The sequence below is a fragment of the Eleutherodactylus coqui genome, chromosome 3, assembly GCF_035609145.1.
Source record: "Eleutherodactylus coqui strain aEleCoq1 chromosome 3, aEleCoq1.hap1, whole genome shotgun sequence".
Classification (NCBI taxonomy): Eukaryota; Metazoa; Chordata; class Amphibia; order Anura; family Eleutherodactylidae; genus Eleutherodactylus; species Eleutherodactylus coqui.
The window spans coordinates 119,652,166-119,668,717 of record NC_089839.1 but is presented as its reverse complement, the minus strand read 5'-3'; the positions used below and the strand labels follow the sequence as shown (position 1 = coordinate 119,668,717).

At 46.1% G+C, this 16,552-nt stretch overlaps 1 protein-coding gene across 9 annotated transcripts in view; it reads right to left on the bottom strand.

The window, feature by feature from the left end:
• Positions 1-16,552, bottom strand: part of TBCE (tubulin folding cofactor E) — a 193,279-nt gene that overhangs the window by 64,698 nt on the left and 112,029 nt on the right. For all 9 annotated transcript variants that reach the window (XM_066596011.1, XM_066596009.1, XM_066596008.1 and 6 more), the window contains 3 exons: positions 15,097-15,158; positions 14,481-14,545; positions 2,578-2,730 (listed from right to left, as the gene is read on the bottom strand). In XM_066596011.1, coding sequence (XP_066452108.1) covers positions 2,578-2,730; positions 14,481-14,545; positions 15,097-15,158 — 280 coding nt within the window. The remainder of the gene's footprint in view (positions 1-2,577; positions 2,731-14,480; positions 14,546-15,096; positions 15,159-16,552) is intronic.

Genomic DNA, 16,552 nt, shown 5'->3' with positions numbered 1-16,552 from the left:
TAACATTACTTAAAGGCTCATAGGTGTCAGAATGATAGATACTTAATATATTCACTGAGGGGCGTCATGAGTATTTTGACCCCACAGTTTTGTTTCAGGAATTAATGCAACTTAGAAGAGAAAAAAAATAATATTTTATATTTTTGCAAATGTGTCATTTTTCCCCTAGTGCACATGAAAATGAGGATTTACACCCCAAAATGTATATCCGTTTGTCCCGTGTTCAGAAACATACTATTTGTGCCCCTAATCTTATGTCCGTGGGCACTACAGGGCCCAAACCGAAAGGAGCAGCTGCTGGCTTTCAGAAGAGACATTTTGATTGAAGGTGATTTAGGGCCCATTGCACACTTGCAGAGCCCTTGAGCGGCCAAAACGACAGAGTACCCCCACAAATGAGCCCATTTTGAAAACTAGGCATATTAAGCATTCATCTAGGGGTCTACTGCGTATTTTGACCCCACAGTTTTTGAATTAATCTAAGCAAAGTGGAAGGAAAAAATTATGACTTTCTTTTGGCAATTATGTGATTTTAAAAACAGTTTTTTGTACAGCACACATATGAATGAAGACTTTCACCCCAAAATGGATACCCATTTGTCCAGTGTTAGAAATATACCCATTGTGGCCCTAATATTATTTCTAGCTGCATAACATGGCTAAAACCAAAAGGAGCATCGCAGTTGAACTGTTTTTAACTTTTACGTGATCGCCATTATCCGTTAGATAACGGCAATCACGTGACTGGGGACCGGTCGGTCAGTGTTCCAGGCTCTCGGCTACTTTTAGTAGTCAGGAGCAAGGAGATTTTAAATTTCCTGGACCCTCCCCAGCTTCTGCACTTTCACCCGCCATTTTGCCAACGACACGTGCCAAAGTTGGGAAAAGGTCCGCAGATAAAGATCCCATCGGGGGACATCGGCGGAGGCCTTAGGCAAGTAATTTCACCTCCCCTTATGGATCTGATCTGTGATGGGAGGTGAAATGTAAACTTTTTTTTACATTTACGTGATCGCCGTTATATATTGGATAGCGGCAATCACGCTATCAGGGAACGCGTACCGCGGCACCCCATGAAATCTCCAGGCTCTCAGCTATGTTTAGTAGCCAGGAGCAGGGAGACGGGCGCCTGCACAGAAGCCAAGGTAAGGTCTGCGGATGAATCCGGGGCCTTAGTACATAAATTCATCCTCCCTCACAGATATTATCCGTGAGGGGTGATAAAACTTTAATTTTGTTTTCCATGTTTAATTTTTTTTTAACTTTACATGATCACTGTTATCCACTGGATATCGGTGATCATGTCACCTGGAGCCGCATACAGCGGTCCCTGGTGATATTTCTCTGCTCCTGACTACACATGTTGGCCGGGAGCAGAGGGATTTTCAGTCTTCTGGGAGCGCTAGCCCTTCTGTGAACGCGCATGACGTTTCCAACGAGCGCGCGCATGCGCAGAAGGCGATGTGAGGTCCTGGAAGGATCATGTCGCTAGGGGACTTCGAGGAGGACGCGGGTGAGTATTTTTCCCTTTCCTCATGGATCCAATCCATGAGAGCAGCTGGTAGTTTTACTTTTTTGAACTTTTTCCGTGATCTACATTTTCCATTGGATAGCGGCGATCACGGACCCTGCTCACCGCGGTCCCTGTTGACATCTCCTACTAACAGTCTACCTTCAGTAGCCGGGAGGTAGGAGATTTCAAATGTCCTGTGCCGATCTGGTCGTCTGCGCATGCATCGCAATTTTAACTTAGGCATGCATGCGCAGAAGACAGGAGGGTCTGTCCCGGACCAGATCGTCGGGGGATATTGCGCAGGATGGGGATGACTAGTTTTCGCCCCCTTCATGAATGCGTTTCGTGAGGGGAGCTAAAACGTACTTTTTTTTAACTTTTTATTTACTTTATTGTGATCAGCTCTATCCATTGGATAGCGCCAATTGCATGATCCGGGGGTGCTTCCCGCTGCCCCCCAGGACTGCTCCATGTTGTCAGCTACCTTCGGGAACTGACAGCATGAAGCGGTCACTTCGAGAGACTGAAGGCTTTATTCCTCAGGGGATGCATGTTTTTACGTCCCTGAGGACTGAAGTCAACAAAGCCAGGACGTAAAATGGCAATGAGGCCGTCACTAGCGGGTTAAAATATTCACATTAAGTCATCCATACAGCAACAGGTTTTTTAAAGTTCTATCCTTTACTCATAGCTCTGCTACATATGGTATCTCAAGGCTATTTAACAGCAAAAGAGACCACTTTAACACACTTCAGAGTTGTGCCAAGTTACACACATCTCCACCAGCTGGGTTACTTCACATGATACTGTGTTAACAATGCATTATCCATTAGCCTGCTGTACAATGAGGAGCCATTTTTGTTTTAGTTTCTGATAAAAGGAGAGTTGCTGTCTATTGAAATAAAAGGAGCAACAAAGTGGCAAATGTTGTGACACAACCAGCTCCACAATGGTAGCCAGGGATAAAATTACCTGCATTCAGGAACAGCAGGGTCCAAGCAATAGAGGAACACCAATAATCTATGACCTGTTTTATTGGTTAACATAATATAATCAACACCTACCTCAATCCTGTTTAAAACTTTTAGCCTTGATATTTTTGCAATTACAAGTTGTCGAATTGTTTCAGAGTTTTTATCGGAGTCCATTACTGGGTTATTTTGGCAATTTAAAGAATTTAAACTGCTCAATTTGTTTAACTCATTGATAAAGGACCACTGCAAAGAAAATAACAGAACATGTAGTAGCACACATTACTAGAAACAAGTAGCTTTTTTAAAAAAAACAACAACATTCTGTAGAATAATAATTATGCACGCGAGTAAAATGTCTAGAAAGCCAATAACTAAATGTCTACAGAAAAATGTTGGAACAAGTCTGTAGGTGAAAATGGTTTGCATATTTCATATGGTAGCCAAATATTATTCTCCCACATTACTTGAAATGAGGCTTTTATAGGGTATCAAAACAGAACCCAATCCTTAAAAGGGTTGTACGGTTAATTGAGTATAAACTCGAAAAATGTGTGTATGTATATATTGTTAAATACGGAAGGGGTTAATTATGGACGGTCGCGATATATATCGCCTGGATTCAGATATTACGCCCATTAGGTGAAGGGAGTTAGTGTCTTACTACGTGAAACAGGGGGAAAAACAGAGCATGTAATTAGAGATGACAGCTGTCATTCAGCTGAGAGCTGTCCCTGAGCCAATCAGAGGCAGCACTCACTCACCCATTCATGAATTCATGAATGGGTGTGAGTGAGACCTGCCTCTGATTGGTCAGGCTGTGACCAATCAGAGGCAGCTCATTCAGCAGGCAGGGATTTTAAATCCCCGGCTGCTGAATACTACTCACAGCTGTTCAGAGCAGTTCAGGAGGACTGCCGCCGGCTGCGCTGAATTCCGTCTGCCGGGACCAGGTGAGTATATATATTTTTTTATTTTTACACATTTCTGAATGAATTGCAGGGAAGGGCTTATATATTTAAGCCCTTCCCGACAATTCATCCTGCGATCGCCGGCATCCCATTGCTTTCAATGGAGCCGGCTGTATTGCCGGCTCCATTGAATTCAATGGGCTAACATCGTTCTGCCGGGACAAGGTGAGTATATTTTTTTTTTATTTTTACACATTTCTGGATGAATTGCAGGGAAGGGCTTATATATTTAAGCCCTTCCCGACAATTCATCCCGCGATCGCCGGCAGCCCATTGCTTTCAATGGAGCCGGCTGTATTTAATCGAGACGATGGTGCTCGTCTCGAGTAACGAGCATCTCGAGCACCCTAATACTCGAACGAGCATCAAGCTCGGACGAGTATGCTCGCTCATCTCTACATGTAATGTGATCTCCAGCAAGGGTAGTTGATGGAGATGTTTGGTAAAATATGTTTGGGGCCTGTTTTTTATTGGAATGGATGGCAGGTTGGCAGTGGGGCTGTCCATTCCACTCCCTCCACTCCAGGTCCTATGTTGGGGAGGCAAGCATCTCATGTGCAGAGTCTAAATGATTAGTGGGTCCATAAAGTCTGCAAAGCTTCAGACAGAGGGAGGCCCGGGAGCAGTTAAGTAGGCTGCAGGCCTTTAAGAGACGCTTTATTTCCTGACCAAGAGAAAACTGGACTTTGTGCTAATATTTGGTGTTCGTGTGGCTGCAGCTAGCTGTAACGTATAGGTGTCTAGTAAGGCCGCCTGCAGATGGCCGGGTCGGATCCGGCTGCGAGAATTCTCGCAGCGGGACCCGACCCGAGAGTCTGCAGAGAGCAGCACGGGCACTCACCTCTCCCGCGGCTCAGACCCTTTCATGTGCTGGCTGCCGGGCAGCCGGCATATGCGCAGAGCGGAGCCGATGAGTGACGTTTCTGTGCGGGGCTCTGCGAGCCCCGCACAGAAATAGAGCATGCCACAATTTGTTTGCCGCGCGAGATTTCGCACGGCCAAATCGTGGCCATCTGCATAGGATTTCGTTTGTTAACGCAATCCTATGGCAGCTTCCAGCGGCGGAAATCCCACCGCGGAATTTCCGCCTGTCTGCAGGCGGCCTAAGTGCTGGAGAAGCAGTATTTTGTTTATGTCTAAAGCTAAGGCTGTGTTTTATTTATTTTTGTACTTTTTAATAAACGCAGGCCAAGCCTGTATGGACTAGAACTGCTGTCTTAATCTCTGACTGCCGTTCACACTGTAACCCCACACTCTCTACCTGAGCTGACCCTCCCACAGTATGTGTGTGTGTGTATATATATATATATATATATATATATATATATATATATATATATATATATATATATATATATATAATTTTTTTTATATATGTGTGAATGGCATAAAACAACAGAAGCTACTCAATGAATGAATGGCTGTGACTGCTTCATCAACTGCCGTTTCTGATTGGCGGAGACCCCGGGGCTCGTAAACCAATCACAACCAGGCCTTCCTGGAGGCGGGGATTTGGATCCTTCAAAATAGGTCGGGATGGCAGAAGACTGAAGAGGAGTGTCGGATGTGAAGAGGAGACCTGCGCCGCAGCCGGACAGCGCTTCTTAGGTGATGTAATTTTTGTATTTTCTTACTGCAGCTAGGGCTTATTTCTGGGGAAGGGTTTATGTTTCAAGCCCCCACCCCCTGAAAATCCTTGCAGGTAGTGCTATAAAGTCGTGCAACTTTGTAGCACCATGTGCGACTTTATAGCGCCACAAAATCGGGTTATCGCAGTGAGAAAACGCAGCGATACCGCACGGACCACCGATGCGATACCGCACGGACCACCGATGCGATACCGCACGGACCACCGATGCGATATCGCTGCGAGTTTCTTGCATCGTCTTAGTGTCATCCGAGTTGATGCGGCCTTTGAAAGATTCAAAAAAAAAAAAAAGTTACGGCAGATGGAATATGGGGTAGCAGAAATTGAAGAATTCCTGCAGAACTTGATGCAATCTTAACCCCTTAGGCCGCCTTCACATGGGCGATAAAAATCGCCTGAGATTTGTGCGTAGTGAAAAGCACAAATATGAACCCCTATTTTCTGAATGGGATTATACACACACACACATTTCTCGCATGGCACCGCAATATAATACTATGCGGGAAAAAAAATTGCGGCATGTTCTATCTTGTGTGTGTTCGGGCATTGCAGCGCCCATTGTTTTTAATGTGGCCGGCGGCAGCATCACATCATGTGCGGAGTGCACACAAAGCAATGCGAAATTCCCTGCATCCCCAAAGTGATGCAAGGCTGTTTTCACATGAAACACCTTGCATCCTTGAGGATTTCACATGGATGGCAAGCAGATATGGGGGCGGGATTCACAGCCCCATATCATGCTCGCCCATGTGAAGTTAGCCTTAAGGGCGCGGCCAGTTTTTCACCCTCCATTATCGTTTTTTCATCCCCACTTGTTAAAAGTCATAACTGTAATTTATCTATGAATGTAGATGTCTGAGGTCTGCTTGTTATTTTTTGAAGGACTAATTCAATGGTACTATTTAATGTAACAAGACGCCCTAAAAATGGCAGAATTTACCGTATATACTCGAGTATTAGCCGACTCAAGTATAAGCCGAGACAATAAGTTTCACCACAAAAAACAGGGAAAACTTATTCACTCGAGTATAAGCTTAGCTATACTTGAGTATATACTAGTTAAAAAAAACCCTCCATACTCACCTCCCAGCCGGCATCTGTGTCTGTGCGACAAGCTGCTTGAATTCTCCCCGCTGTCCTCTCCACTTGGCTCTCAGTGCTGTGTAAGTAAGCGCTGTGATTGGATTGAGCGCCAGCCAATCACAGCTGGCGCTCGATCCAATCATAGTGCTTACTTACATAGCACTGACGGCAGGGGATTTGAAAGCCAAACAGGGAGATAACAGCGGGGAGAATTCTAAAGCAGCTTTATTGGCTGTGAATGATCGAGCAATGGCTGTGATTGGCTGACGCTCGATCCAGCGCCGACGGCAAGGAATGACAGAGCCGAGCAAAGAGGACAGCGGGGGATAACAGTGGAGAGAATTCAAGCAGCCTGCCGCACCGCCGCCAGGGAAACAGACGTCGGCTCGGAGGTGAGTAAGGAGGTTTTTTTTAAAGCCTTCCCTGACTCGAATATAAGCCGAGGGGGGGCTTTTCAGCACAAAAAAATGTTCTGAAAAACTAGGCTTATACTCGAGTATATACAGTAAGTCTTTTTTTCCATTTCACTCAAATTCTTTAAACGTTTTTCAGTAAATTACATGGTACATTAAATAGTACCATTGAAAAATACAGCTCGTCCCGCAAAAAACAAGGTGTCAGAAATCTACGTTGACAGATAAAAAAAAGTTATGACTTTTTTTTTTTTTAAGTGAGAAGGAAAAACAGTAATGAAGCTTTTTTAAACTGATTTTCCTTCTTTTTTCTTTTAGTTCCCATAGGGAACAAGTGCTTGCGATAGTTTGATTGCTCCTGCAGTAAAATGTAATACTATAGTATTACATTATACCGTGATCTATCAAGCTACGCCACAGGCATGGCTTGATGGGTATCTGTAATAGCAGCCTTGGGGGCTTTCAGAAGGCCCTGGCTGTCATGGCAACTGAATGGCACCCTGGAATCTTATTGGTCCCCCGAACTCCAGTTAGAGCATTTAAATGCTGCTGTTAGAACTGATGGTGGCATTTAAAAGGTTAACAGCTGTTGCGGGTGGGTGTCTGCTATAAGAAACAGCTGACACCCACATTGTATGGAACGGGGTCAACACCCGATATTCCTCCATACAAACGCCAAACCTCCAAGATGTAAATGTACGTCCTGGGGCATTAAGGGGTTAAAAAGAACATTAACCCCTTAAGGACATGGCCTATTTTGGGCTTAATGACATGAAAATTTGGGGGGATTTTCATATCCTCTTTTCAAAAGCCATAACTTTTTTTAAATTTTTTTGTCGACATGGCCATATGAGGGCTTGTTTTTTATGTGACAAGCGGTTTTAATTGGTACCATTTTTTGGGTATATATAATGCGTTGTATACCTTTTTTTAAATTTTTTATTTTTACACATTTATTCTGCCATTGTTTTTAGTGTTAATCATGCAGCATAAATTACATGATAAATTGTTTTTCTGCGTGTGATTATGACAATATCAAAATAATTTTTTTGGCCACTTTTGGACAATAAAAAAAAAACTTTTTGGGAAATTTCTTTTTTTTTTTTGCTTTGCTGCATTCAAAGTCCCATACCTTTTTTAAAATTATTTTTCAATCAATGGAGCTCTGAGGGTTTGTTTTTTGCATGACAAGCTGTAGTTTTTATTGGTAGTATTTTACAGTACATACAGCTTTTTTGATCACTCTTATTGCTTTTTATAGGAAGGCAAATGAACAAAATAAGGTTGTTGTTTTTTACCTTTTATTCCCATGCAGGATAAACAGTGTGATCAATTTATTGCACAGGTCATTACAGATGCAGGTCAGGAGGGGTGTCATCTGTCCTTGAGGAGAGCACTCAAAAAGTGTGTGGAGACACTTAGGGGGTGAGTGGGAGTGGCAATGCACACTCCTCTGTGTAATTAATACAAATAAGGAAGATGGAAAGACAGGAATTAGGTCCTACCTGTTAATTCCTTTTCTGACAGCATACACATGGAGGTTGTCTGCTGGACACCTGTTGGGACAGGAAGCGGAAAATACAAAAGGCAACTCCCACCACCGGCTCACCAGTGTGTACCAAATAACTACAGTGACCCGGCTTTGCTTAACCAATCATTTTTAATATAGAAATCATAGTACAATACGTTACTTCACGTAAAAAATAACCGAAGGAGAGGGAAAAGCCCCTATGCTGTTAGGATGACTTCAAGAAAAGGAATTAACAGGTAGGACCTAATTCCTGTCTTTCCCTCGTCATCCTGACAGCATACACATGGAGGAATGCCAACGACCAAGGGCTTTAGGGAGGGACCACTGCCTGTAGCACCTTCCGCCCAAAGGCCATATCACGCTTGGCCCCCAAATCCAGGCGATAGTGTTTTACGAAAGTATGTGTGCTCGACCACGTGGCGGCTCTGCCAATCTGGTCGGTTGTCGCCTGGGCTCTCTCCGCCCAGGAACAGGCGACCGCCCTAGTGGAATGGGCTCTAACGTCGCCCGGGAATGGGATCCCCTGGGATCTGTACGCCTCTTCTATGGCCCTCCTGACCCAACGTGCTAAGGAGTCCTTAGTAGCGGCCCCTCCTTTGCGTGGACCCTGAAATTGAATGAAGAGGTTGTTAGACTTCCTGAAGGGATGTGTGACCTCCAAATACTTCAGGACTGCTCGTCTAACATCTAAATTATGGAACCTCTGTTCCGTGGTATTACGGGGTTCCTGGCAGAAGGAGGGAAGTACTATACGCTGTTCTCTGTGAAAGTCTGTGAGAACTTTTGGTTGAAAGAAGGGGTCAGGCCTGAACTCGATTTTATCTGGGAAGGTGGTCAAGTATGGGGTCCTAATCGAGAGGGATTGGATCTCCCCGATCCGTCTGGCGGATGTGATGGCCACTAAAAAGGCAACTTTGTAGGAGAGGATCTTTACTGATAGATCTTCCAGGGGCTCAAAGGGGTGTGCGCAGAGGGCCTGCAAAACAAGGTTCAGGTCCCATGGGGGCATGGTTTCTTTTATAAAGGGATGGAGTCTGACTGCCCCTTTCAGATATTTCTTAATTAGTCTATGGTCGCCTAAGGGGAAGTCGAAGAAAGCCCCAAGGGCGGCCACCTGGACCTTAAGGGTACCAGGTCTTAGCCCCATGTCCAAACCATCCTGTAGGAACTCCAATATTTGTTAATGTTGGGCTGTTGGAGGTCATGTATACTATGCCCCAACCACCTAGAGAAGGTATCCCACACCCTGGAGTATATTTTTCTGGTGGATTTTTTGAGGCTCTCACATAACGTAATGGTCACCCTCCCTGATAGGCCCTGGCTCAGGTATTTTACCAGCTCAACTTCCAGGCCGCCAGTCTGAACTGTCGGACCTTTGGGCATATCGGGGGACCCTGCTGAAGGAGGTCGTCTCTCTGCGGCAGATGTAGAGGCTCCTGTGTCGAGAGAGCGGCCAGGAGCGGGAACCAGGGTCTCTTGGGCCAGAATGGGGCCACCAGGATAACGGAGCCTGGGGACTCCTGAATTTTCCTTAGGACCCGAGGAATCAGGGGGATAGGCGGGAAGGCGTATGCAAGGTCCCAATCCCAGGCCTGGGATAGTGTATCTATTCCCAGGGAGCCCCCGTCTGCTCCCCTGGAGAAAAACCGGGGACACTTGGTGTTCTCCCGAGAGGCGAACAATTCCACCTTGGGTGTCCCCCATCTCTCTAAATTAGCTGGAACGCGTGTGGATGTAGAGTCCAATCCCCGGGGTCTATCTTCCTGCGGCTGAGATGGTCCGCCATGGAGTTCTCTGGGCCCCTTACGTGGTACGCTGTGACGGAAGGCGTCCGCTGCTCTATCCACCCGAGAACTTTTGCCGCCAGGTCTTGGAGTCGGGGGTTCCGCGTGGATCCCTGGTGGCGGATGAGGGACACAGTTGTTATGTTATCCGAAAGGAACTTAATGTGTCTACCCCTGATCTCTGTCTCGAGGCCCCGAATGGCCTTCCAGACAGCGCAAAGTTCTTTGTAGTTGGAGGATTGAGCAGCTTCCTCCCGGATCCAGCCCCCTTGGACGTAATGACGGCCTAAGTGGGCCCCCCAACCAGTTGCACTTGCGTCAGTAAAGATGGATACTGGGGATGCGGGGTACCAAGCCGTGGCTCTGGCAAATTTGGAGATAGACATCCACCATTCCAAGGAGGATTTTATCTTGTAGGTAAGGACGACTTTCCGATCCAGGGAGGCGGGGGATTTATCCCAGTTGTTTAGGATGAAGTCTTGGAGGGTTCTACCATGTAACTGGGCCCAAGGGACTACCCCGATGCAAGATGTCATGAGGCCGAGGACCCTCGTGCCTCTCCTAAGGGAGACTTCAGTGGTTAGAGAAAGTGCCCGACACTCATCCTGGATCGTTTTTTGCCTTTCTAGGGGAAGGGATGAGCACTGATGGGGTGAGTCCAGAATCACTCCCAAAAAATTTATTTATTTATTTTTTTCTTTCTGCTCGGGCAGAAGACAGGATTTAGAGGAGTTGATGATCCAGCCTAATGACTCGAACAGACGGAGTGTGAGGTTGACCTGGAACTGGAGTTCTGAAGCCGATCCTGCTATGATCAGAAAATCGTCGAGGTATGGGACAATCAACACCTTGTCAGTACCGCCACCATCTCTAACACCAGTTTGGAGAACACCCGGGGTGCGGAGGAAATTTCGAACGGCAGGCACGTAAATTGAAAGTGAGAGACAGAGCCATCTATCACCAGGGCAAACCGCAGAAACCGCTGGGAATCTATGTGTATACGGACATGGTAATATGCGTCCTTTAAGTCCACGGTGGCCATGACACTATCCGGCGCAATTAAGGGGATTGCTGACCGCACAGATTCCATTTTAAATCTTTGATACGCCATAGATTTATTCAGGAATTTCAGATTAATTATAGTTCTATAGGATCCGTTGGGTTTTTTGATTAGGAACAAGGGGGAGTAGCACCCCTTGAATAGTCCTTCTGCGGGAACCCGAGTGATGGCCCCTAGGGACAACAGCTCTTGCACCCCCAACTGGAGGGCCTGAGCAGACGCAGGTGACTGGCAGGGGGTGACCACGAACCTCCGGGGAGGAGGGGAGGAAAATTCAATTTTGTAGCCATCCGAGACTAGGCGTAAGGCCCAGGGATTGGAGGTCACCTCGTTCCATCTAAGGGCGAACCCCTTCAGTCTACCCCCTACTTGTAGGATCCGGGAAGGCGGATTCTCACCCTTTCCGCCTTTGGGATAGGACCAGCGTCCGGTTTTTCCTTTCCCCTTGTATGCTCTAGAGGGAACAAAAGGAGGAGGGTAGGAGGAGGAAGGCCGCTTAAACGATTTCTCCGATGGTAGTCCCTGGCTCTTATCCGATGCCTTCTCTAGGAGAGTATCCAAGGAAGGCCCGAAGATTGTGTCCTTGGAAGGGCAGGGAACAGAGTCTATTCTTGGAGGCGTTATCTCCTTTCCAGGCCTTAACCCAGACAGCCTTCCTGCTGTGTTCGAGAGGGCTGCTGAACGGGCCCCGAACCTCACTGACTCCATAGAGGCGTCTGCCAGGAAGCCGGTTGCCTCTGGAGGAGGGGAAGGCAGCTGGAGATGTCCTCCCTAGAGCCCCTCTGAGAAATCAGCGTCTGGAGTTGGTCTAACCAGACCGACATAGATCTCGCCACAGATGTGGCCGTGATGTTGGCTTTGACGGTCCGGGCCGCGGTCTCCTAGGCCTTTTTCATCGCAGAATCCACTCTGGTATCTAGTGGATCCCGCAGTTGGGAAATGTCCTCAAAGGGGAGGGCTGCTTTTTTTGAGACCCTGGCGACCGCCAGATCCACCTTAGGGACGGTTTCTAGGAACTCGATATCTTCTGGTGTGAAGACCATCCGATCCTTGAATTCCTTGGACAGGAAGAATTTCTGATCTGCCCGTTTCCACTCTGTCAGGATCAGCTGTTTTAAAATGTCATTAACTGGAAATGACGGTTTTGGCTGTGGTAGGAGTCGTCCCCGGAACAGGCAATCCTGAAAGGATGGCTGCTGCGGCACCTCTTCCTCCACCTGCATGGTGCGCCGGACTGCAGTTAACAGCTGACCCAAGTCCGCCGATGAAAAGAAATACTTCCTTGCATCCTTCATGGGCGGCATGGATTCTGAAGGAGAATCTTCTAGGACCTCCTCAGAGTCTGACTCTTCCATTCGTGCCCGCCTTACCCTTTCCGTGGGGGGCGGCAGAGAAAGAGAGGAGAGCGAGGCTTCAATCTCCTCGCGGATCATGGATCGGATGTCGGACATGCCCAAGGAGCCCTTTTCGCGGATCACCTTCTCTGTACAGTCCGCGCATAGTGGCTTGGTGTGGCCCTCTTCTAGCCACCGCAAGCAAACTGGACATTTGCGCACTCGCTTTTTGGCCTCTCTAACCTTTTGTGCATCTCTGTCCTAAGAGACAGAGACAGCAAAAAGGACTTCCAGCACCAGATCCTGATGTCTCAATCCTCCCTCCCCGATACTCCCAAAAGCAGTCTACTCACCAGCAGGCTGCTTTCAGTGTCCTCTCTGGCTGACATCTTCAGTAAGGTGCAGACAGGAGAGATGCAGAGGAATCCAGTCCTTTTAAATTTTCAAATTTGGCGCCGACACGCCCCCTTTAAGTGAGGCCCCGCCCCCGTGACGCGCTGACGTCACGCCGCCGCGCCGGATCCGGGGGATACGCCGCATACACTGGGACGCCGGCAACCAGCACACCCGTGGGGACACACGCCGACCAGCACATACGTGGGGACGCCGACCGGACCCGCCGCCTAGGAGACACACATGGCGCCGCGCTCGCGCCGAACGGACCGCCCCGAGCGCTGCTGGCATACCTCTCTAGACGTGGATCCCTGGAGACACCGGCGTCCGAGCCTGCAGGTACCGGGGCTGCTTCCTACCGGTACGACAACCCCACTGGGCAGCGTACCGGGGGAGGATTTTCCCACTGGGGGAACAGTGCTGGGTAGATCCTGCGGGTGAGGGTCCCCTCGTAGGGTCTCACCCGCGCAAGCCCTGCCAGCCCGAACAGAGAGTCGTCCCCCCACGGGCGGACAGGCTGCATGGGAGTCTTCTTTCTTCATTCACCTCCAGCATACACCTGGAGGCTCCGCTTGGACTGTCCTGTAGGGACAGGAAGACACTGGTGAGCCGGTGGTGGGAGTTGCCTTTTGTATTTTCCGCTTCCTGTCCCAACAGGTGTCCAGCAGACAACCTCCATGTGTATGCTGTCAGGATGACGAGGGGAAAATACCTCTGCAGCACCACCTAATGGATGGCAGCATTCCTTCAAATTTATGTCAGACCCTTTATACAGGTCTTTATAACAATGATTGTGAATAGGAAACCAAGCCAGAAAACCATACACAAACAGCTGATTCGGGGTGTTTGCCCCTCATCAGTGTGTAGTAGGTTTCTGGCTTAGTTGGTGAGAGGCCTATAACGTGGGTCAAGAGGGATGTCGTTTCTCCTTAAGGAGAGCACTCAAAAATCGTGACACCTAGGGGGTGAGTGGGTCAGAGAATGGCAGTAATGCCGAACTTCTTTTTACATTTTTTTAAGAGAGGAGAGTAGACAAAAAAAAGATGTCTTTTACTACATTTTTTTTTTACATTTTACCACTCAGCACTATGACAATACATTGCAGTACGTTTGTACCGCACTGTATTATCACTATTTGTAGCGGTTACATGCCAAGATAGACCTGGACACCAGGCAATGACATCTGGTTACCGGGGCGGCCCAATGATGTCACAAAGAAAGCATGCACCCTCTGTAAACTCTTTACATGTTGTGATCAACATTGACTGGTTAACAGTGGGGGATCAGTGGTCCGTCGGTTCCCTACTGGAGCAGTGGGAGGCCAGCTGTCATTCACAGCCGGCCCTCGCTGCAGATGGCATGGGCTAAGCTTCTGAGGCCGTGCTACACACAGGACATAAGTTTATTTCCTGTTGCCTTAAGTATCAGGCAGCCAGGACATAAACGTACGTCCTGTGGTATAAAGGGGTTAAGAAATATGGAAGCACAAAGAAAGACTGGAAAAAATAGGATGAAAATGAAAGGGAGGAGACGCAAATTAGATAATAGAAAAAACGTTTTGACAGTGAGGGGAATCAATAAGTAGAACAGGTTGCCACGGCAGGTGGCGAGTTCTCTTTTAATGGAAGTGTTCAAACAAAGGCTAAACAAATATCTGTCTGGGATGATTTAGTGAATCCTGCACTGAGCAGGGGGTTGGACCAGATGTCCCTTCCAACTCTACCATTCTCTGATCTAAGATTCTATGAAGGGTAAATTTTGCACACTCTATAAACTCACCTGTGATATATTATTGCCATCAACTGACAAACTATTTAAAGACGCAAAGCTTTCAGTGTAGCTACCTGAAAAAGGAGTAAAAATAAAATTAAATATAAAGAAAAATAAACGTTGCTCTAAAACAAAGGAAGAAAATTTTGGTGATCTACTGTAATACAAAAGTTACTTAAAGCCTACCATGGTAAAAAATGTCCTGTTTTCACAAAGGAGAGGTAACAATATTTAGGTCAAAACTGAGACCAACCATATTTAGATCAAAATTGCTGTCAGCCAACGTTTATACGGGACAGGAAAGACTGTGCTAAACAATGAATCTGATGTGTTGGACTTTTCGCCGCCTTTGTCACATCTAGTCGTTGGCAATACTTGTAAAGTTATTTGTGCCAAACATATTTGTACTCCATCAAAATCTCAGATCATCCACTGTTATTTTGAGATATGGCATTGTCATTCAGAGCAACCGTGAATGAGAAGTCCTTTAGAAAGTTTAAATCTAGCACATATATAGCTAAATTTGGGCATCATGATCTACTCTGAACTTCTCAGACAGCTTTATATGTTCCAATTTACTGGTTGCCTTCCTAGATTCTAAAAGCATATGAAAAAATACACTTACCGTGCTGAACAGGAAAATTTATTGATGAAATTCTATTATCTGAAATGTTCAGGTGCTTCAATCTGCAATGAACAGATGTAACAATTTATTATTGTATTATTTATTATTAATTAGCTTACCCGTCGCGCGTTGCGGCGAAGACAGACATACATACATTTGTTTTTTATTATCTGGATAACAACCAATCGCAGCGCAGCTTACATGTTACCTCAGCTTTATAATATACAACATCCAATCACAGTGCAGCTTTCATGTTACCGCAGCAGAAAGAGAAATAACCAATCACAGCGCAACTTTTATTCTGCCTCAGCAATATAAAAAATAGCTACCAATCACAGCGCAGCATTCATTTAACCTCAGCGGTATAATATATAGCAACCAATCACAGCACAGCTTTCATTTAACCTCAGTAGTATAAGTAGCAACCAATCACAGCACAGCTTTCATGTTGCCTCAGCAGTATAATATATAGCAACCAATCACAGCACAGCTTTCATGTTACCTCAGCAGTATAAGAAATAGCAACCAATCACAGCGCAGCTTTCATTTTACCTCAGCATTCTCAATATCTAGCAATTCTCTTGCGAAACGCTCGGCGTATGCATCATTTTGTAGTTGAACACGCATCCCGTTGCTCGTAATGCCTTTTGCTTGCGTGCTTGAAATGGAAATCAAACGATCTTTGTCTGGGGGGCATAACTGTCGACGACGCTCACACGCGCGCCACCTATCGTAGGATAGATGTACTATGCCAGTAATCTTCCCAGAAGTGTACTCAACAACTTCCCAAAGTTTCATGGCGATTGGATGAATGGTGTAGTAATGCATAAAGGACAGACAGACAAACATACATTCATTTTTATATATATAGATGACATCGGGAAGTGAGAGAATTAGATTCCGTACGTGAAATTTGGACGCTAATTCTTTGGCGCTTAGAATTGAATAATCGAGTTGGGACCCTTGAACTTTTCCTATTTATGACATAATCAATGCTCGTGCCAAATTTCAAGTTTCTATGACATTGGGAAGTGGAGAATTGGATTCCGTGCGTAAAATTTGGATGCCAATTCTTTTGCGCATAGAATTGAATAATCGAGTTGGGACCCATTAGCTTTTCCTATTTATGACATAATCAATGCTCATACCAAATTTCAAGTTTCTATGACATTGGGAAGCGAGAAAATTAGATTCAATACGTAACATTTGGACGCTAATTCTTTTGCGCTTAGAATTGAATAATTGAGTTGGGACCTATTAACATTTCCTATTTATGACATAATCAATGCTTGTGCCAAATTTCAAGTTTCTATGACATTGGGAAGCAAGAAAATTAGATTCTGTACGTAAAATTTGGATGCTAATTCTTTGGCGCTTAAAATTGAATAATCGAATTAGGACCCATTACCTTTTCCTATTTATGACATAATCAATGCTAATGCCAAATTTCATGTTT